The following is a 23,283-nucleotide window of genomic DNA, read 5'->3' as shown; positions in this document are numbered from 1 at the left end:
TGCTTGATCAAAGAATCATGCACTAAAGCTTCATTTATCTCCTGTTATTGCCATCTTTTCAAAGAAAGGCAAAAACTTCTAAAGATTGCTGAAAATTTCCTACCTTCAAGACCCAGAGAGTTGGGGAGGGACAGTACTTCCATTTGTAATTTTAAGATAATTTTGTCAAGAACTATATATGCATTCAGACATTAAAATGGTAACATTTTCAGGAGTCTACTATTCTTGGTTATTAGATACTCTGCCGTCTCTGTTACTATCCAGCCCTGCTCTAAACTGAAAGTACCTTGCATTCATTTTGTGTAAAGGTAATTGATGATGCAGAGTGTCAGGCAGTAGAAAACTTTATTCATTTAGGAAGAAGGAAGAAATGGGACACCTCCTTCATAACAAGTGTTTCCCTAGAATTGCATGCAAGTGTGTCATTTAATCTGTGGATAAACAATTTCTGTGCTACAATGAACAGAATTGCTCTCATTACGGTACTGGAAGTTTCCTCCAAAACCACAGTGTTTTTGTGGGGAGGAGTTATGAATGTCCTTTTTGTTAATTTTGAGACAGAAAACTGGAATTTACAAATCAAATAATGTGCTTTTTTCCTACTCCTGAATTTTTTAACTCATCCCGTTGTCATGAGTTATTCTTGTCCTGAATGGAATTATTAAACATCACTATTGCATATAGATAAGGAAAGAGACTTTTTAAAATTATAATAGTAACATACTAATGATCTGTAAATCTTTTGGCAGAAGATTTTTGTAAAATTTTAGAAAGTTAAAATTAGTGTATACCATTAGAAATTGCTTGGGGAATAGATTAGGAGGCTGAGACTTCCGGAAAACTGCTTTCTTTATTTACAGCTTTTACTCCATTACAACGACCTCAGCTTTTCTCCTAAATGAGGAAAATTAAATAAAATTGCCAATCACTGATCAGACATAAGTTGTCTGAAAAGAACAAACAAGACACAATAAATTTAAACTTGATTTTAGTGTTGATGCATCTGGCTAGGAACTTATTTACTTTCCAGTGCCAAATCCATTGCTTTCTGAGGAAGTCCTTCCTTCTGGAACCATTTCTCTTGCTGGTGAGTCATGTTGTCAGGTGCTCCATTAAGTCCAGTAGGATTACTTGTGTAAGTGCTCACTAGCACGACTAAAAGTTGCACAAGAAGATTTCTACTGTCTTTTTGGTGCCATTTTATTTTAGCATCACAGTCCATCAGAAATGACAGTGATGTATGGCAAATCTGCGAGGTCTTCAAGGCATTGTCATTGAAATCTCCAAGCTGAAGCACCATGTAAGAAATGTAGCAGACAGGTTGCCAGTAACTTTATAAAGCATCCCATAGGGGCTCTACACTAGTGACACATTTATCTTGAAGAATCTACCTTTAAAATAATTGTTTATACATTTAAGGGAGGTACAAGCAGGGACTTTTATATCTAAAGCACTTTGGGTAAATTTTACCTTCTATTTTTTTACTTATTCAAAGTATTTGAGATTCCCTTTTTCACATCCTTGCTGCTGCCAAATAAGGTTTGCTGCCTCATAAACCTGTTGACCACCAAGATAGGATCTCGGCTGAGGTTTGCTGAGTATGAAAGCCATTCTGCCCAATTTTCTACATTCTGTTGTTTTCCCAGTAGGAAGCAACGTGAAGTTCACAACTGTTATCCAAAATCTAGAACAGATTTTGAAAAAATAAACATTTAGAAAAGGAGCTGAATCACCAGGATAGAGAAATATGGAGACATCAGAATATCTTTCGGAAGTGTTAAATGTTAGGAGAAGGAGCTGTATAGTCAACTTTTCAAAATGTGAAAACAATTTGAAATATAACAAGGTCCTATAACAAGCAAAATATTTATTTATTTAGCAATTGACTTTGTTTACAGTACACATACCTTCAATTTTAAATATCATTTTGCGTATGCTGACTGTTAGAATTCTGGCAAAGGGCCAATATGTCAGGAAACAGCTAGCAAGAAAATTTTATTGATGCACCTCTACTACATATGAAATACATTACAGAGCAAACTAGCCAACAGAACAAAGTAATAAAGAAAAATTTCTGTGAAGGCATATTTGTTAGGAATTAGTAGTGAATACTCATTTCTTATGTTCTAAATTTCACTGAAGTTCAGTTCTCAAGAGTTTTACTTCTAATTGAACAAAATAACTGTTCTGTATGGTCTTTTCCCATTGATGCTTAGAGCTAATGTTTCTCAGTGTATCATTTTGTTTCTTTTTCTATCCATGATTAATACGGGAAAAAATAGGCAAAGGTACCATGGACCTTGTTAATTGTATTTTTCTTAATTTCAGTAACCTGAAGGCTTTCTTTGTTCATTTAAATAGTAATGACTCTCTATTTATGTGGTCATCTGGAAACCATTATTAAAGTTGAAATGCTTGTTCAAATTCCCAATATATGAAGTTTGAAAAAAATTTTAAAAGAAACTTGTAGTATAATTTCTTTCTCTTGTGAAAGGGAGACAGAATTGAATTAAACTGGTAAAGTGCTAGGACTTAAAAAAAATTTATGCCCCTGCTATGTGTGGTGAAAATACACTGTTTTCAGAAACAAGACTACAAACTTTGTTACTGTTGCCTGGAAACTAACAGAAATTTAAAAAAAAAAAACTAAAAACAAACCCAAACCAAACCAAACGAAAAAAAAACCACAAAAAAAAAAAAAAAATCCACATCTTCTTGGTGGATATTCTGCCTATGTTATATATGATTGACATTTCTTTGCCTCTTTTATTGTTATCAAAAATATTGACACGCAAACAGGATCTTTGATTTTTGAGGTAGTCATTTTATGCAATTTAAAACTCATGAGTAGATGTCATGTAGTTTAGCCTGTAATTAACAGCTATTTAGGAAACTGTCAGTGAAAACACTATATAGGCATAATTATTTTGTTCCTCATTATTATTTTGCAACATACTCTGTCTTTTGTCTTTTACTCAGTTTTGAAGTGAGGCAGTAATTGCATCCTGCTTACCATCTCCTTCAGAATAAGGTTAGAGGCCATGATTTTCTTCCTTTTTGAAGGATAAGATTCTGGCATGACCTCAAAGTTGAAAAGAATTACTGGTCCCCGTGATACATAGAGTTAAGAAGGAATTCTAAATACCTTTCTCCTCATTGTCAAAGTACATAATTCAAAATGTGGACATTAATGGCCTCAGTGCTAGTGTGCATTTATTCATAAACCGGTGACTTGTACAACACAAAAATTCATATTTTCTGTGGTAGAGCTAACATACACTTTGGAATTATTCTAGCTAAAAAGTATTCTCTGAAGGTAATGCCATAAAATCACTGTCACCCATTAGCAATCACTTGCACATTCTTAACTTACTGTTCAGCTATTTCACATGTCGACCTGTTATGACATATCTTGCCATTCAGGTGAAGAATTCAGAACAGCAGCTATCTGCTTGCTACCAATGTTTTGCTCTAATTTTCAGCAAATTATTTTAATATTTGCTACAAGTCTTCTGACAAAAGAGTATGTTTCCTAATAGACCAGCGTGTGGCAAAAGCCCATTTTATCTTGACATTTCATGTAAAGATTTCACCTGTAATATGGCACTCAGTAAAGTCATTACAAATTTCTTTTTCCCACCTTAAAAAATAGGTATATGTTTTTGTAAATACAGGTTTAATGACACTGTAATTTTTCAGGAGAATAAGAGTGTTCCTGAGTCATGGTTTCCCTTCTAGTTTGACTGCATTTCTGTCTGTATGACTGTTTGACACAGACTACCCTTCAGTTTGAAGAGCTGGCTACACAAATTTGATTTTGTTTTTTAAGCTTATACAAGCTCTTGCTTCTAAACCCTATTTCTAAAACATATATCTAAACTTCTTTTATTAGACTGGACCCTACTATAACTTCCTTATTTGTTTTAGAAAATTATTCCACTTCCTTATTTGTTTTAGAAAATTATTCCACAAGTTCCTTATTCTCACTAGAATGCCCAACAGAAGAGTGTGGACATCTGCAGGGATTTTGGCAAAATCTAGTGAGTTATTTCTGCTAGAGAATTTTCTAATTTCTCCTGAACTAAGTTGTAATGAAACTAAATTTATTTTAAAAAATCCAAACCAAAACAAACTCACTTGTGGCATTAATACTGCAAGAACCTATTACTCCTTCCTAGGAGGGGTGAAAAAAAAAAAAAAAAAAAAAAGAGAAAAATTAGTTTGCTGTTTTCATATTTTTTGAGGGAAATTGTTCGATAATTCACAAATTCATAACAAACATGTAAAAAGGCACTAGACTTAAAATAAAGGAGTCTTTTTCAAGAAAATCTGGGTGAAATTCCTCTGATTTACACTTACCCACACAAATTAGTATGATTCTTTTCATGCATCAGACACAATTTGTGCCTTGAGCTGCCAATTTTGCCAGTATATTTTGTCACACCTACTCATAATGCTGATTCCAACTACATTCTCTGTCCTTTCTTCATCTGTTGTTCCCTCCCTAACTTGGAAAAGAAATAGTCATTGCATCTTTCTAAACAGTGCTTTTTCTAACTTAATTTTCAATAATTTCTCTAGAGTATCCTTAAAATTCTTTAAGACAGTTTCTTTGACAGCTAATGTAAGCTTTTCTTAGTATTCTGCGACTATGAATAATTTCCTTATTTTGTTTATATTTACATGCTGGAGAAAATTTATAGACTTATTTCTGATCTTAGTGAGTCTTTTATTTTGAAGAATTTGAAAATATGATTTCCAGCCTTCTTCTGGAAGGCTTCTTCAATAACTGCATCAGAGCTAAGCTGATATAAACCAAATTTAAATTTATGCATTACTAGTATTTCCAAGCCACTTCTGTTTTTCATGTTGATTTAAGAACGTCTCATGACTTTTTTATACCACAGCAGATCATGTGTGCAAGAACTCCTAAAAAAACAGTCGCTAAATTAAGTAAAAGAAATTAAAATTTATTACAATGTTAAATTCAACAGAACCTACTTTTTGTTTTAGTATTCTTAAATTCAGCTTTTACTAAACAGTTATTGGTGTAATCAGGAAAAAGCATAGCTAACTGGTATTTTCGGAACAAGGAGAACAACTGCTGATGTTTAATTCAAGTACCAGAAGTCGTGACATTGATTGACATGTAGACAGAACTGAATCCTCATTCACTGGAAAAAAGTAACCAGACTTTTAGTTTGGCGCTTTTCTGCTATGTGAAAAGTACTGGCTGATAGTATAATTTTGATAGTTTTAAGAGGTAAAGCCAGAGGAGGCTATTAGATTAGCTAAACTAACACCTTGGTTCTCATTTTCTTACACTTAATCCAATTTCATCTGTCTTCAGTTTAGTAATTTCTGGTTAAATGAAGACCAGCTTTGAAATATCAGACATCCAACTGTGATCTGAAAGCAGCAATGGGTAGAGAATCATAATTGTTCTTGGTTTTTTATCCCAGTGGTTAATAACATTCAGTTATAAAAGCATGTAGCTTATTCTACTCTGCAGGTACCTGCCTGAAGTTTCCAACTTCTGGTTATATCCTTCTGTCCTAGAATAAAAAGAAGACCCTGAGTAATTTCTCCCTGTGGTAGTACCTGTTTATGATATCTAGCCAGATTTCCATTATTCCTTTGTTGTTATCAGAAAGATAGACCAAATAGAAGCCAAATAGATAGACCTCTTTAATCCTCCTGTTAATGTCATTTGAGAACTGAAGATTACAACATATTTTTATGGCACTTTTAATCTTCCTTCTCTTAATTTCTTTTTAAGAAATATATCCTCTCAAAATCTGTGTAATGTATCAGCAATGATCTAATGTTCAAGTACAAGTAAAATGACCACCCCACTCCCAGGCTATGTTTCACTGTTTGTGTAACAAATATTGTATCAATTAAGTTTTCTTTCTATGCTATCCCTTCTGACTGGAATTGTTCATCCAATACAATACTGAGGTTCCTTCCAAAACTGCTTCTTTCTAGACCATAGTCCCCAATCCTCTACCTCATGCTCTTTTTTGTCTGAGTTACATCTTTGCAATTTTTGCAATGTCTAACATTGCTAATTGATCCAGGGATTTCATTAATTTTACTCTGCTAGTGCCATCTGGAGAACTACTAGGCATGAAATTTATGTCTCCTTCTCAGTCTTTGATAGAACTTTTGAATACTAGGTCTGATATCTGGAGAAGCAAGATATGCTGGTTTTGTGTTCAATAGTAGACAAGAGGGTATTGCCTTCTTCTCCAAGTGTTACTAGCTACTTTTTCTTCAACTGAGGGAAATAAATTGCTCACAATTACTACCCTTTTCTGCTTTGTCATTAACAATTGTTTTACCTGTGTTAATGTGAATGCTGTTACACAAGAAGCAAAGGAAAATACATTAAAATTCAAATTAAAACCAGTAATTTCTATCTTCAATAAATTCTTGGTCATATTATGCTATGTTGTATAAAATATTTTATTTAGGACTTGCAATTCACACTGACTAAATGTTCATTTTGTCAGTGTTGTTATTTTTAGCCAGAGCTTTTTTAGTTCAATATTTCATATATATCTTCCTGTTCTGTCTTCCAGATTCCTGTTGCTGTAACACAGATAAGTTCAACCAACCACCCAGTGAAAGTGGGACTTTCAGATGCATTTGTGGTTGTGCACAGGATCCAGCAAATTCCCAGTATGTAGAATTGTAGTGGTGCTAATGGTTTGGAGGCTTAGAAATTACTATAAACTAATTTTATCAAGGATGATTAGCTGCACAACAAATCACTTAGCTAATTTCAGCTTGTTAATTCAAGTGTAATTTTATTTGCTTGATAATTCCCAGTATGTCTTTTTCTGTCATTGTTTCTTTTGAACTGATAAATTAAGTAAATAAAACTAAATGGCCAGTCAAATAATGTCAAATTAAATTGTCAACCAGCACAATTTGGTATTCCATGAGATACTTTATTTGGAATATGTCTCCTTATTCATAGAGAAGAAGAATCACCCTGTTCAAAAAACCCATCTAAAAGTATCCAGGCTGGAAGTTCTTGATACTTTATATACATTTTAGTGAGAGAAAAGGAGATGTAGTTATTAGATAACATCTTGGGCTCACATAGTCATGGCAACAGTATTGCAGGTGACATTTGGTTTTCCCTGTCTTTCATTATACTTTATATGGCTTGACTGAAAATGAATAGCAGGACATCAAGTGTGATTTCTTCAATGCTTTGTTTTAACACAGTGTATACAGAACCCTTTGAGTTTGTTTAGCCATTAGAGAATACATTCATTTTTCGAGTCTGCTGGTTTTATTTACATATTTGGAAAAAAATTACTAAATTCAGTTTTTAGTGATCCTCTGACAGCAGGGTGTAGATGGAAGCAGCTGTGCTTGAACTAGCCTCCTAGAAGGCACCCTGTGGTGCAGACAAAACTCACAGAGACTGACCTGATCCAGCCCATCTTTAAGACAGACTGCAGATGAGGCTAACAATGAAGTTGTAAGTACCAGTCTCAGATCGTCCTATATCTTCATCACATAAACATATAAACAGTCTTTAACGTGAGGGAGATTAAATCCTATATGTCTGGTCATGGGGAATATGGAAAATTTCAGTATAATCTGTTACTTGTTATGAGCTCAGAGTAGTGTAAATGAGGTTGGCACGCTCAGATTTCACTTAAGAGGTCAGAAATTTGTAATTGTGATGTGCCTATGGTTGGATGGATTGGTTTTGAGTGTTTAAGAACAAATTAATCTAGGCAATCTAATTCAGTAATGTGAGTGATGTTTCCAAGGGAATGATCTGAATATTTGTGAACCTTCAGCTTGTAAGAGCTCCAAAAATGGATTCAGGTGGAAACTAGGTTGATTGACTTATGCAAATGGTTTATGAGAACAGTCACAGAGAAATTCTATGTAAGAGATGCAAACGGCATGCAGATCTTTTGACATCAGGCCTCCATAACCAAACACCACTAAAAAACCTTTTTTAGATTTACATATTTTGTATGGAAAACATATAGTATATGTGAGTCTTTATTCTAGTTTGAATGTTTCTTTCCATAGCAATATTTTAGACATGCACCTTGTTTCACTGGCACTAAATAATTTTGGTTTTCATGAATGCAGAAGACTTACTAGTCTTCTGGTGTTAGCATTTTTCTAATTTTTTTTCTCAGATGACACTTTCTGCCAAGTGAAATAAGAATATAGTGTGGGTAAGAAGTATAAAACATGCCACTGCTATAACTGTTTTAATAGCATTATTCATGTATTACTGTTTGCAATGCAATGCTTTTCCCCCTAACTACCTCTAGCTTGCACTTCTGTGGATGGTGGTAATTCATGATTACTTTTGCTAGTTTGCAGTTTACACAAGAGCTAATATTAATCATGGGAACCCTCCTTTTACAGTAGATTTTCCTGAAGGCCAGTTGTGTTTTCCACAAAACAGGTTAATATTGATAGGTGTGGGCAATATAATAACACCTTGACAGAACTGGTAAATAATGTTGGCCCATAGAAAGCCAGTATCAGATGCCCTTAAAATATGCACATTCTTGAATTCTTGTTTTTCAGAGGTGTCAAATCAACTATGGCTAGTCAATTACTGAAAAAGTGATATGATGGAATTGTTATTTTACTTTATTTGTTAGGTCCTTAAGGCAATGGCAAAATATAAATTGCTGTCTGTCCCAAAAGAAGGCAAAGTGTAGCTAGCTGCTCTAGGTTATCACTTTTGCAAAGATTTTGCCATCAAAAGAACCCAGTCTCCCTTTATGTTCATGGCTAGTTATTAAAAAAAAAAAAAAAAAAAAAAAAAAAAAAAAAAACCACCATCACATCTCCCAAACACTGCTGTTTCATGTTTGACCTTCGTCATTTGTATATTTGTTGGGTTTGTATATATTGTGCATTTGAAAAGGAAAGAGAGAGTAAGTGCAACATAAACCAATTTGAACAAAAATATCCTCTCAGTTTTCAAAGATGCTGAATGTCTTTGGTGCAGTCTGTATGCTCAGCATACCAAAATTTCAGTATAACAGTCCTAGTTTTATTGAAGTACTTTCAGAAGATTTAGAACTATTTATCAGACTTTTTTTCAGAGGTACTGTCCGAAACATTGGTAAAAACTTTTTTAATTCTTCTGAAAGGTGGGTTCAAAAACCAGACAAACCTATTTCATTCTAAGGAGAGGCAACCTTGCTTTTTGATCAGCCTTTTCATTTCAAAAGTGCATTTTAATGAGTGCTGAAAAGTATCCTCTTGAAGAGTCAAGAGCAAAAAGGAAGGATTTTCTGAACTTTTTAAAATGGAGGACCTTGAGCATTTTATACCTATTTTTGTTAATACAGTCTACAGTCCTACATATAAAGGCTTTGCAGTAATACCCCTTTCATCTGTCCCTAAAAGAATACAGGCACCTACACTTTTGTTCTTTATCTTTTAAAAGTTAGAACATAGAGACAGGAGGTTTTTGGCAGGTGACTTTCTCCCTCTTTTCTTTTTGATACTTTTACTTGGTCTGCTACTACTTCTTGCATATAGACAACATCTTTACTTTCAAGCCTATATGTGGTACTACTTTATTGTTGCATATTGGCTATTATTTTATCTTTTAGATCTAGATCTAGATCTAGATTTGCCTCTATGTATTCTAGAGGTGTTTTGGAATGAATGGTAATGTGTGAAGGGAAGTAAATTTCTGTTTGACAGCAAGGTTAACCTGAAAAGCCCTAAATTCTGAAATTTAAATGACAGCAAAAATGGCAAAGTAAGTATATTAATTAATTTCAGAGGAAAAGTTTCTTGTTTTTCCAGGTAATTCAGTTGAAATCAGCCAGGCTCTAGACCTCTACTTCTGATTTGTAAGATAAGTTAGAGGGACCACCTTCAGACAGGTTGAACACTTGTACACTAACTATTTTTCCTTTTGTAACAAAGACACCAAGAATATTTCTTGGATGTTTTCCAGTTAGACAACACATGATTGATGATGAAAAAGCTGGGAGATAGCTTTATGTGTTCCTCCAGCAAGTCTTCTCTCTATTTTTCAACATCTTCACTGCTTCAGGAGCCTTGTCCCTTTCCCATTGCAACTGCCTTCTCTTCCCTGTTCTCTTTTATTTCTTGTTTATTTCTCATCCATCACTGCCATTCTGTTCTTGGTCCTTCTTTCAGTTGCCTGTGGTGTTCTTTTCTCTCTCTTCTGCAGACTCCCAGGATCTCTCTCTAATTTCATGACCATCATTCCCCCTCTCCATTTTTCTTTTTCTTCAGGGTTACTATGTTTCTGTCCTTTGTTTCAGTGCTCTCTCCCCTATTGTCTTTCAATTAGCTTTTAGTTGGGCAAGAAGAAGAAATAAAAAAGCATTTACTGCAACCCACTTTTGTATTTTAGAAATAAAAAAACCCACCAGTGAGCCTTCCCAGATTGTGCTTTGTTTTTCACAAAAGCATGAAACACACTGGTAAAATGAGAGAGTGCCAGATTCAGAGGACCTACACAGTCTTGCACTTAGAGATAATGGCTAGTAGGTTTTTCTCTGTAACGAGACATACTTCTCTGTGATCTTGGCCTATACTGTATTAGATACAGCTTTTTTAGGAAATCCATACCTTGACAACTGAACATTTAATCACACTGAAATTATTCAACAATGTGTTGTCACACTGAAATTATTCAACTGTGTACAGAAACAGAACTGTAGCTATGTGTTAGTAATATTCCAGTTTCGGTGCAATTAGTGTCACTCAATGTGTAGTGTACCTCAAGCATACAATTAAGTGACAACTCTGCATGTTATAACTATTTGCTGAAAATGTCTCTCCAGTTTGTTTACAGCAGTGAAACCTCTGAAAGAACCTTGGCATTACCTTCCTGTAGGGTAAAAGACGACTAGCTGTTTATGTTTTGATGTCTATTGTATAAACTTGCAGCACCACTTGGGAAATCACAGTCTAATTTGCTGCTGCCTTACTGGCAAAGTTGTCATTTATCCCTGTGTGAAGTGGGCCTCATAGTTATTGGTCTAAATTCTCAGTGTTTATTCATCCTTTCCACTAGAGTAATTAACCCCACAGAGCACCAGCCCCTCCAGACCTGCGTGCTTGTCTGCTGGTACAAAAGGGCTGCTGTGTCCTTGCACTAGATGTGCGATTCAGGAGCAGTGGAGGAAAGAGATGGAGATGCTGCTGACTGTCGGCAACATGACAGCTGATCAAAGTTTAAAATATTCTCGTAACCCACCACAGACCAGCCTCAGAGTGAGGCAGTTTGGTGCATAGTGGGTTAAGGGAGTAAAGCAAAGTTTTCACACCTAGATCCTGTACTAAGAGCTACTCAGCTGGCATTAGGAATTAAGGTAAATCTGAAAGGACATGGAGAGTTTTAAAGTAAATGATTTTTGGTAGACACAGAGCATTGGGGCAGTATATTTTTTTCTACATTGTTCATAAAGAAGGTGTTTTCAGAATCGACTTCACTGGTTTGCTTGTTCACAGATCATATGTCTTTGACCTGTGGCTTCCAAGTTTGAAAGGATTTTTTTTAAGAGAATTATAAAATTAGTACAACTAGGGGATCTGAATTTTTATCTAGATTCAGATATGTGTAATAGTCAATAACCAAGAGCAATCATGGTGGTGTTTGGATTACAGGCATGTCTGGTCCCAGTGTCAGCACCTCAAGAATTAGCTAGTTAATATTCATAGAATCATAGAATAAACGGGGTTGGAAAAGACCTCCGAGATCATCAAGTCCAACCCTTTAACTTTAGCAATACAAAGCTGTTAAAAACAAATCAGAGTGTCATTCTGATTCCCCTGTCTTTTGTGGTGATGGCAATCAGACATACCAGGCTGGCCAAATACATATTTGCCTGAAGTTTTTATTCGGTCAGTGATGTTAAACAAGATTGCTGCCAAGCAAAGTCCGTGGCTGTATAGCACAGCAGCTGTGCCCCACCCCTCTCTATGCCTTATATTTTTCACAAACTGCTTGCAGCTCGCTGGATATGTCTCATAAATTGCTTACTTCAAATTGGCTTCTAGATAATCAAATACACCCTCTTACTATTTGTGTTTTCTCTATCAGCAAAACTTAAAAGTGAAAGTGCAGTTGTGCAAATACATATGACCTTGTTTAGCAGTTTTTTCTGTATCTATGGCCAGTCCCAATTCCCTAGAAATCTTTCAAGCAAAGGTTTTTATTTGTATGAACATATAATTTAAAAACTCAGAATGACTTCTCCGGTATTTTCACATTCCACTGTATTGCAGGTTTTAGCTGAGGAATGGTGTATGAGGAAAAGTGATATGTAATAGAAAAGATACTGAGAGATTATACACCTGTCAGACATATATTTAGAATGGTTTTTTATGAGCTACTGAGCCTTCAGACATCTTAAGAAATCACTGGTGCTCTCCTGGTACTGATCCATCTCCAGAGCACTCTCCCTATTTAGTGTGTTTAGTCAATTCTGGCAGTTCTCTTTTGCCAAATACTTATATGGCATCATTTAGTTTAAAACTACTGTGATAAAATCACATAGAAGTATTTTGTCACAGCAGAATCTTGCACATTTATAATTTACCAATCCATTGTCTAATCCCTTGAAAGGATTCTTTCCTCTGGCCTTCTGACCCACCACGTTATCTCTCTAGGTCACTGAGGAATGTTCTTACCTCAAGTAGCTACTGTTTTCTTCAGATTTTTCTACTGGGACTGTACCTTTGACCTTGTGTTCAAAGATACCACATGTACATGTCACAGAAACAAAACAAAGAACAGTTTAAACCATGCTATAAAAATTAAACCAAATATTTAAAAAAATAGAATCTGTTATTGAAAAACATGAGTTATTCGGTTAAAAATGTGTGTTTGAGAAACTCAGACATAGAAATGTAAAATGTTTTCTTGACTGGGAGAAAAATACATATTTTCTGACACTCAGAACTGGGACTGGTACTTCAAAAGTATAAATGCATGCAAAAAGTCCTTTTCCTTTCCTTCCTTCCCTGCCAGACCTTATGTAACACCTCTTTTCAGCAGAATACCTGTATATGATGCTTAAATATTTGTCTATTACTGCATCAAATAGTTTCACTAGTTCTTGTCATGTTAAGGTGTATACTGAGCTACATGGGCTCATAAGCTCTTTGTGATTCTACACTAGTGGGGGTTTTTTTGTGAAAGAGCTAAATAGACAGCATAAGACAAGGGAAAAGGTTCCACCTGAGTTATAGGCAATGTGTGTCCTGGGTTGCAGCAGGAGTGTGTGAGGAGATTGAGTGGAAAGCATCAGGGGAGAGTATTCATTTTTCTGTTTATACTGTTGAGTTTAGCTTTTTAACCCAGTTTTGTTAAGGGGATACAGGTTCAGAGTTCTAAATAGGAAAAGTGCATTTTGAGGATCTAAGCATGGTATGTATAAGTCAAACTTTCAAAAGAATCTAGGTCTGCATGTTTTTGCAGCCTGACCAGGGCAATAAATTCAAATGCTTGTGTTTCCAACAACCTGCCCGCAAATATATACAAAGCCACTAGAAGGTGACTATGCAAATACCTCTCCGTGCTAAGGTTTCTTACAGTAGATGGATGCCTCATATGCAAACTCACCACCTGTGGTTGACACATTCGTCTTTCTGAAGAAAAAGATCAGACTTGAGTCTGTCAGGCAGTGGGATTTAATGGGAACAAGAGTCATGCTGAAATATGCATGATTAGAATTATTATTTTTGATAACACACTTAATTCTCTTAAAAGTAGTGTTTTTCAAAAATTTCATGCACTGGGTGAGGTAGAAGTACCTATACCCTGAGTCACTGATTCTTACTGAATTTTTTGAAAGCTAGATTTCTGGTTTATCCCTTATTTATTGTAAGCCCTGTAAGGAGTCCATTAGGAAAGCTTCAGCATTAACAGGATTATAGCATACCAGTCTGTACTACTATTGATGAGAGGTCCATTCCAAGTTCTGCTGACCTCCCTCACCACAGTCAAAGTTGCTGGAAAGGACCCTGGTTTCACTATTTCAGAGTTAAAAGAGCTTCTGCTCCTGGGACAACTAGTCAAACAGAGGCTGATGTGAATGAAGATGCGGCTTAGACTATTTCTTCCGTATTTATTGTACAGTTGGTAACCATGATTCAGGTTTGGAACTGAAACTTACATGTGGCTCTAGTCCAAAAAGTATCTAATATTCTTCATAAAAATAACTTGTATTTGTACTCAAATGCCAAAAATTGATGATAAGAATTGCCACTGGCCTTTAATTGGCATCTTGATGAATGAGACAAACTTTGTCAAAACCTACGAACTTGCGGACTATCCATGGATTCCCACATCTGGAACTTGTGGGGGCTCATCTGGGATGAGATGGAGTTCAATTAAAGTGTCAGCATCCACCATTTGAACTTATGTATCCACTTGCTTATTTTTTTGGACAGAAAGATAAAGATATTTGTGGAAACAATTTACATCCTTCAGCATTGGCAGGAGTTCATTTCAAAGATAGTTTTCTGATCCCTCTGATCTGGCTGGTGCTTTTATGGGACTGACCATCCTGTGAACATAAACCTCTTGCAGCTGGCAAGAGATTTTCCTACCCAAGCACATGATGAGCTTTGTCTTGAAAGCACTTTCTGTCTGGTGAGTTTGACGGACATGGCTAAGGCATTTATTGGGATAAACTTTAGCACGTACTCATATCTGTCTTTTAACTAGTCAGAATGACTTTGTAGGTCAAACATAAAACTAGCTCAATTACAAGATAATTTTATACTGAAAGAGAAATCTGCTATCAGGAGAGGTGAAGTCATAGCAAAGCTTCAAAAAAATTGCAATAGGAAGTGCTTGGCACAGGTGCTGATTCGAGGTAAACATGAAATATTATTGTCTGGAAGCCAGACACTGCCTACCTGTGCCTGAGAGCTAGTCCATGCAGGACTGGCAACACAGAAGACCACCTAAGATTGAGCTTATGGCTGTTTACAAGTCATTTTTCTTCTGTTACATGTAGACTCAGCTCAATCATTGACCAGAGTACCCTGTTAATCCTTTGTATGTTGCCCTTTATTCCTCTGTGGAATGATTCCATGGGGTCAGTGATTACAATTAGTTTAGCACATCAGAAAATTGTAATTTTCTGTTTCAGACTGGTGGTATAGGCTGTATTTTTAATTTGCAAACATAGAAGATCACCAGTCTGCATTGCAACTGTGCACATAAAATCTAGAATATTCAAAATACGTTATAGGATATTGATCTGGGAAATAGCATGTGATTTTTCTCATGCTTATCTTGTGCTTGGGTCTTACAGTTGCCTGTGAGTTCAAAGCTCATAAGAACAGTGCATTGACTATATTGAATTTCTTCTTTGAGAAACTCAGGTGCAGTCAGCTTGTGTAAAGATTATGCATAACACTGGCTGTTTAGGAAGGCTTGTCTTGTCTTCTTTAAAACAATGTTATAATATGAAAAATATTCTGGTACATTTAGATGTGAGCCAGCTTGTAGCTAACAAATTTGATTAAGCAATGAAATCAGTTTTGTTTGCACATCTTGGCAAGAACTGACAAAGTGAGCATATAAAACATTTCTCTCAAGTCTGTAAGCTGAGAAATGTCTTAGCAAGCATCTGAAATACACCCTAAAATGTCTGACAGTATACTCTCTGGAATTTTTGCCTAAATCAATCACTAAAATCCTTGAGAGCACACTCAGCATTTTCATAATTCTTTGCCAGGAATAGGTACTTATTCTGTCAGCTTTGAGGGTTTCTCAAGTGAAAAATTCTCTATCTTTGCATGTTCTTTCATGGTGTCTAAAGTTAAAAATATATTCTTGGAGAAAATTGGTGCCCCTAAGGAACAGTGTGCAGTCATTACATCCACTATTTTTCACCATTTAAAGAGTGCAAAATAGTAGAATATGATTTTTTTTTTTCTTTCCTGGTAGATGTCCGAAGAAGAACAATTTATGAATACCACAGGGTGGAGCTACAGATGTCAAAGATTACCAATCTCTCAGCTGTTGAAATGATACCTCTTCCAAGTAAGTAAAGCCCAACAAGCAGGAGCCAGATCTAGGAAGTACCTCCCTCTCCCTCCCAGCAACACAAACACAATTTTAAATATTTTGTTTTATCTGTGGATTTGGATTCATGAACAGATTCATTTATCCTCTCTCAGATTCCCATATGGATTATGCATTTATACAGTACATCCTCATTTATCTCAAGTTAGTTTATAGGTATGTAGCTCCCAGTAGATTCTGAATGAAATTTGTGCCAAATCATTTTTTCAGAAGAATGATTATATTACCTTTAAATTTGCTTCCTCAAGAAAAAAAAAAAAGACCAATTTTCATACTTGCAAGGAAAACATAAATTCTTCTGTGCACTGTGCATCACATCACAAATTAATATCCCCAAACATATTTTGCAGTTCATCTCTCTCTTTTGTCCAAGGTAAAACTACATTGGTTAGAAATCTCTGAATTTAAAATGCCAGCTGTGCTACTGTGAAAACAATAAAAAATAGCTGTTTTTCTTACTTTTTAATCCAATTATAGTTCTTGCACACTTTTCTGCTACTCTTATCTGCTTATGTCTGAATGTAAGTAACACCAAGGAATGTTGGAACCAGGGAAAAAAGAGATTTCAGGAAATTCTTAATATTCAACAAAAAAAATAAATTAAAAAATAACAATGAAGGTGAATGAACAGATGTGGAAGTGGTAATAAATTTATAAATGGAATGCAAATGGAATCCTACAGATAAAATGTATTTTTGTGCATGCAGTTGTGCAATGCATTGTAATAGGCTGGGTTCAGGGTCTTATTTTGGACATGGGTGAACCTGTTGAGTCTCTAAATCTATATTATCAGAAGATATATTCTTCTTTTGTGAATTATTTGTGATACTAATATAATAATTTGTGTTTGTTTATCTACATCCCAGCTTGTCTCCAGTTTACCAGCTGTGGTCCCTGTGTCACTGCCCAGATTGGTTTCAATTGCAGCTGGTGCAGTAAACTCCAAAGGTAAAGAAAAGGGGGTTTTTTTGTCGAGTTTTTTTTTTGCCTTAGCTATGCAGCTGTGCTCAAAGGATATCCAAAAGCATCACCTATAGGTTATTCAGCATAAAGAGTTCTTATATTTGGTTCTTTTATATATAAGCATTCACATGAACACAAACCTCAGTTGCAATCACTAGCAACATATCATTGTCCCATTTCACTTCAGCAATTAGGCAAGAATATTCAAAAAAGTTGTTTGGGGAGTTAAGCCCTTGTTCCTATTTCTTTAGTCATACTTTAAAATCCCTATGAAGCAGAACAAGAAGAAGAAATCATAACAAAATTCATATTTTCTCCCTATATCCCTGGCTTCATCAAAAACATTTTAACCACATGGAGGTGCAGGGTGTTATATAACTATGAAGACTTACTTTTCAACAGTAGGGAGAACAGCACACCCAAAGAGTCAGACTATATTTGGTTTTAACCTGTCATTATACTTAGAGGACTTTGGGTCTCCTCAGCCTCTCACTGCCACATTAATGAGGACAGTCAAGTCCATGGCAGGAGCACTTTAGACTGTGAAGCAGCTGGAGCACAGCTGGCAACATGGAAACTCTGCAGCTGTAGCTTCCCAAAAAGTTCTTCACCCACTTACTTTCATTAACCTTCATAACAAGAATTTAACACCTGTTATCTGAAACAAAATGCAGTATCGTGGTTATTTATCGTTGTTGTGTTTTTCAACCCTAGTGATTAGGTTCAGAAATGTTATGTATAAACTGGATGCAAAATGAAATGACAAAAGGCTATTAACATTCTAAAATAATGCAAAATAATTTGACACCATGTTGAAAAACTGATAAATAGCTGATGAACATGGTACAGAATTAGGAAATTTGGGTCACTTTTATAATGTCTTCTTAAGCTTCAACTCTTGTAGTAAGTCACTTGAAAACTAACTCTGTTCCCCATTTATCTTGCAAAAAACATTTTAGTGGAATTAGAGCTAAGTGAAATCATGTAACAGAAGACATCAAATATCTTCAAGAGAATACTTTTAGAAAACTGTTCCAGGCAAGTATGAGCAGTTCATGGTTGCTTTAGCTGATTCCTTGCTTTCAGCATTGCTTGATTTTCCTTCCATCAACAGATGTTGTAGCACTGAGTTTCTGTTGGCTTTGGTTTGAGCAAGGCCTGTTGTTTTGTGGCCAGTGTTCTTATTTCTGTTTGGATAAACTCAATTGTATTGTAAAGTTCTGACTCCTATGAAGAACAGGTAAACCTTGAGATCTTTTGTGGTTTTTTGTATTTTCTAAAGAACTGAGTTTCCTGAGTTCTGGAATTACTGGAAAATTTGTTTCACTCACTGAGGCATAAATTCACTGTGGAGAACTAAGACAGTTTTATCCTTCACCTTTAGAAGGAGTAATACCAGGCATGTGGTCATGCTGTGTTTTCTTCCACTTATTTCCGTGAATTTGTGGCTGCCCCCTCACAACTGACAAGGTGTAATTTACTGCTGAAAAAATATACAGTCTGAACATATCTATTCAAACAAATTTTTAATTAAGAAAATCTTACTTTTTGTTTTGCCTCTGAAGATCATACTGTGATCAAAAGATGAAACTACTATGAGGTAGTCATGCACTGTTTCCAAAAACCAGCTGGCTTCATGCTGCAGCACGGTTGTGTCTTTTATTGCTGTTAATTAGCTCATTACTGACAGTAGTGAGACTGTCACTTCATGCAGTTTGTCTTTGGACATTGTTTGACTACCACCAAAAGCAGGAACTCGAGAGGAATCCTTAAAAAAAAAGATGGATGCAGAATAGCAAACTAAGAATATGCCTCTGTATGGGAATTTCAGTAGTTTTAAAACAGTCATACCATCCAATTTGCGTCTATTAAGATGAACAATATTCAGTTTTTAGCAAATGGAGAATGGTGTGTAGAGTCAGAAAATAGTTCAGAATAGAAGGATCCTCTAAAGGTCATCTAGACTAACCCCCCACGCAAAGCAGAGCCAGCTGTGAGATCAGAGTGCTTTGTTCATGACTTTGTTCATCTGGGACTTGACCACTGAGGCTGTGGTCCAGTCCCCAGTACTTCTTAATCTTATACAAGATTTTACACCTTATTTTTTAACTTGTTATTTCTTCCAGAAACATACCTTTGATGATGATGTCTGCCTCAGACCTCATTACCTTTTCTGACCACTTTCCTCCAACTTCTGTAATGAGCAGTTTATTTTAACTATTTCAGCTCTAGAGAAAAACAGATCTAAAATACTAAGTGGTTACATATTTTGTGAAAAGAGGCAACCTGCTCTCCAAAATGTGAAGACTAAACATTTATTTAGTTACATTTGCAGGATTATTGTGACGAGGACTCGTTCCTTTCTCAGCTTTGAAAATTTTCTGCTCCCTTCTAGTTCTGGATAGTCTCTCTTACCTTCTAGTCTAGTGGTTCTCTTTTTTTAACTTGCTGTTTTTCAGTGTGTCTATTCATTTTAGGGAGATAAAAAAAAATCTTATTCCATTCTCAGTGGAGATGTCCGGGTCACAGGAGAATACTAAGAATCATTTGCTTCAGTACCACACTGTGGTTTTGTTCCTTTCAAAAATAAATTTGCTGTGTTAAAATGTTCTTTTTGCATCTGATTAAGAAGCATTTGCTCAACAAGAAAATCTAATATCCTGGTTAAAAATCATAAAGGATGGAAAGTTGTGAATTCCTTCACCATAGTGCTCCACCTTTTTCTGTGTGTCACTGCTCTTCAATCACCATCCTTGTAAATCAACAGAGACTTTTATCTCCTGTTATGATATATGTTGCTCTACTGCGGTAGAATAAAATGAGCTTGAAAAAACGAGGGCACAACATTAAATGAAGTATTAATTTAGACGTTTCTGAAGTGCCTGGAGTACAAAGAAAATTAATATTTACTGTACGCTTTCAAGTGGGTCCTTGTAGGGCTTTTTGAAGTAGGAGTAACTCTTCTCGGTTACAAAGCTGACTGGACTTGCTGGTCCAGGAAGTGAGGAACCAAAACTGTCTCTCTTGGTTGTAGGCAAAGCCCAGGGTGGGGAAGCCAATTAGCCTTTGGTGCAAAAGCCTGAAGAAGGCTTTGAACTGTCAGTGACTGGTTTTCAGACTACCAATTATCTATCAGTTGATCTAGCACTCAGATTTCTGCAGAGGGAGAATGCCTGTTTGGTAGTGTGGGGACCGAGGCAGTAATGAGGGTCAGATAAGGCTGGAACACACAGTGATATTCCTTCCGTGGTGCTGCAGTAGTAGTTTGGTGCTCTCAAGTGAGATCTTCCAGAGCAGTCGGCCTTCTGTGTGAGTTACAAGCAAACACATACCCATTGAGAAACAAAACTCTATACTAATTCTACAAATCTTTTTTCTCAGGAACTCATTATGCGATTTATCCAGCAACATTATTACAAGGAACAACATTACAATCAGGAGCACCATCTTGGTTGTATTTTTTTCCTTGCATAATATGTAATCCACATATTTAATCATTCACACAGCAGAGTTGTTCAGAAAAAAAAATTATTAAAAACCTGTAACTGCACAAGGAAAATTGACCAGCACACTGATTGCAGAATAACTGTTCTCCCCCATGTGGGCAATCTGTTGGAATGAAAACAGCTTTATCCTGCAACAGTGGGTTGTTTCCTACCTGTAACTTCAGCCCAGCCGCTGTGCAAACTCTGCAATGGTTGGAGAGGCAGATTCACTTTGTATGTAATTCAGGGCAAAATCCTTCATTCCTGCACTCTCTACAAGCTTAAATCACCTTTAGACTTTTCATGAGGGGTCATCAAAGTATCCACTCTGAAATCCAACATGATGTGTGTCACAACTAAAGCAAAGGCACATCATTTTCTTTTGACTTCAGCAGATGAAGCATCCCACTAGGAGCTTCATATGTATATGAAATATACATAGGTTTTTTTAAACTATGTATATTTCATAATTGTTTTATAAGCAAAACTGTTCAAAAAGAGATTAACTACAAATATGGAACCTAAGATGGTATGTCTGCAACACCGGATCTACGTCTGTAAAATGCCAGAAGTGCTTTAGCATCTGCCCCATAAGAGTCACCTGTGGCTGAAACTTGGATCATTTAGTCTTCGTTATCTCTGAATTTCTGACATGTAAAAATTGGGAGAATTCATTAATGTTAGATTTGTTTATATCATCTACTTATGCTTCTGAAAATGTTTTTATACTCTAGGCATTTGGTATAGCTTGCATTTTAGAGATATCATTTTCTAGGAAAGTTTTTGGAAGCTTTAAGACAAACCTTGCTGTTGTTTTATGGTTTCAGTTTGTAAAATTTGCTCACATATGCTGAAATAGTGAGTTCTCTTGGAAATATTTGAAGTTAATTGTCCAATAAATATTTTCTAGATATTGATAGTTTTATTTTAATGAGCTTCGGGAAAGTCTCAGATTTGGGCTGTGAAATGAAGCTGATATTTCAGTGCATTCAGAAATAAGCAGACAAAGAGCCCATTCTTGCAATCTGTGCAGGCTGGAGACTCATGCTTTGAATGTCTCATGCTTTACTTTATTAATGCAGGATAAAAATATCTCCTGCTCCTTGCAACATCAACCACTTTTGGTATGGTGCCTATACTCAAATTTTTAATCCTCAAAACTGTTTGCCTTATGCCAAGAGCGCCCAAAACCCTAATAGCTAGATCCACAAGGAGGTTCTTTTGGCAGACTTACTTAGGTTTTCAAGGGAAATTATGCAGAATAAGAGAGCATCTTTTCACCAAAATCTGGACTTAACAATCTAAGACCAAAAAGGTCTCTAAGGTTCAAACATTTTGTCTGAGGAAAGATCTTCAGCTGAGTCTAAGTAGAACTCAGCAGTGAAATCCGAGTCCCATGAAGTTCCTTTACTCATTAGGGTTGACACTACTCTTTACACAAAAGTCTGTCAGTGATCAGAGAACCCCCAGAGGCATAGGAGGTAGGTGAACATGGGTCCTCTGAAAACAAGTCACCCCTGAAGAATGGCCCAGTTGATGTGCAGATCTGTAAGCCTGAGCACTGAAACTTCCTTGCATGGCTCCAGCTCAGATCACTCCCACTACCCTCAGGCACTGGCTGCCTGGAGAGTCAAGGTTAACTCCTGACACTGCTGTCCAGGCAGCCCCTCTGGGGACTTTTCTGGGTCTGCAAGGGAAGTGAGATTTGGCTTTGGGAGTCCCAGTTCACAAAGAGATCTTGCTCATGTTAAGTGCTTAAATGCACTCTTGTCCTTAAAAGTCTCTGTTTTCTAGAATATACATTGAATAATCTGGTTTGAAATCATATCAGTTTATGGTATTGACCCATAGAGTATAAATCCCCTGTTTGAGAGGTGCCCTGAAACAGACTGTACAAATTCCAAGACTTTTTGTGTGTAGTGATGAGCCAAGACACTCCAGGCACTCTAGAAAGAGTCGTCTTGCCCATGTGTGTATGCATAGCTCCCAAAGCTTCTTATACTCTTAAAGCAATCCTGAGTTAAAAAAAATATGAAAGAATCCCATTCGTGATACATTTCACTTCAGTGTTTATTTCTGTGTGCCAACAACAGCACTAGCTATATAAATGGAAAGGTTATGGCTGGGTTTTATGGAACATGTTCTGAGCAAAGTGAAAAATCAGAACCGTGTCTGGGAATAGTAGCAATAATGTGATTTAAGTCTTGACACTTCTAAGCTTTTATTATTATGATCACTACTCCCATCTAAGCAGATAATAAAGAAACAAGTTGTTTTGCATTCCTTGCTGATTAGCTGGAAAGCAGGGAAGGGAGAATCTTTACCCACCTGCAGTTCTTAAGAAAACATGTTACAGTATGAAGTGATAGTTTTCCATAGAGCCCTTAGAGTAATTGAGATAAAGAATGAATGCCTATTACTTGCCTTCTGAACTTCTGGGCAAGTTTGAAATGTCTTGTTTGTTTATCCTTCCTTTAGAAGGAAACTGGAGACATGTTTAGTTAGTTTTCAAATGTGAGTTTGCGTCTGGAAATTTTTAATATTAGGAAGAGGAAAAGGGTTAGGTTTTTTGTTTGTTGTTCTGTATGTCCCAGCTGACAAGATCTATTTGCATTAAAACTGTGTTGACTAAAATATTGTAGTATAAATAACAGTTTTATGTAATCTAAATATTTATCAGCTAAGCAAAGCGTCTTTCATACAGAATTACAAAAAAAAGCACAAATATCATTATCA

At 36.0% G+C, this 23,283-nt stretch overlaps 1 protein-coding gene across 1 annotated transcript in view; it reads left to right on the top strand.

The window, feature by feature from the left end:
• Positions 1 to 23,283, top strand: part of PLXDC2 (plexin domain containing 2) — a 255,655-nt gene that overhangs the window by 190,133 nt on the left and 42,239 nt on the right. Inside the window, exons 7-9 of the mRNA XM_027658758.1 lie at positions 6,585 to 6,684; positions 15,962 to 16,057; positions 16,966 to 17,047. Coding sequence (XP_027514559.1) covers positions 6,585 to 6,684; positions 15,962 to 16,057; positions 16,966 to 17,047 — 278 coding nt within the window. The remainder of the gene's footprint in view (positions 1 to 6,584; positions 6,685 to 15,961; positions 16,058 to 16,965; positions 17,048 to 23,283) is intronic.

The sequence above is a fragment of the Corapipo altera genome, unplaced genomic scaffold, assembly GCF_003945725.1.
Source record: "Corapipo altera isolate COAL_440 unplaced genomic scaffold, ASM394572v1 63, whole genome shotgun sequence".
NCBI classification, from domain to species: Eukaryota; Metazoa; Chordata; class Aves; order Passeriformes; family Pipridae; genus Corapipo; species Corapipo altera.
Note: the sequence above shows the minus strand (reverse complement) of the source record. Positions and strands in the feature narration are given on the sequence as shown.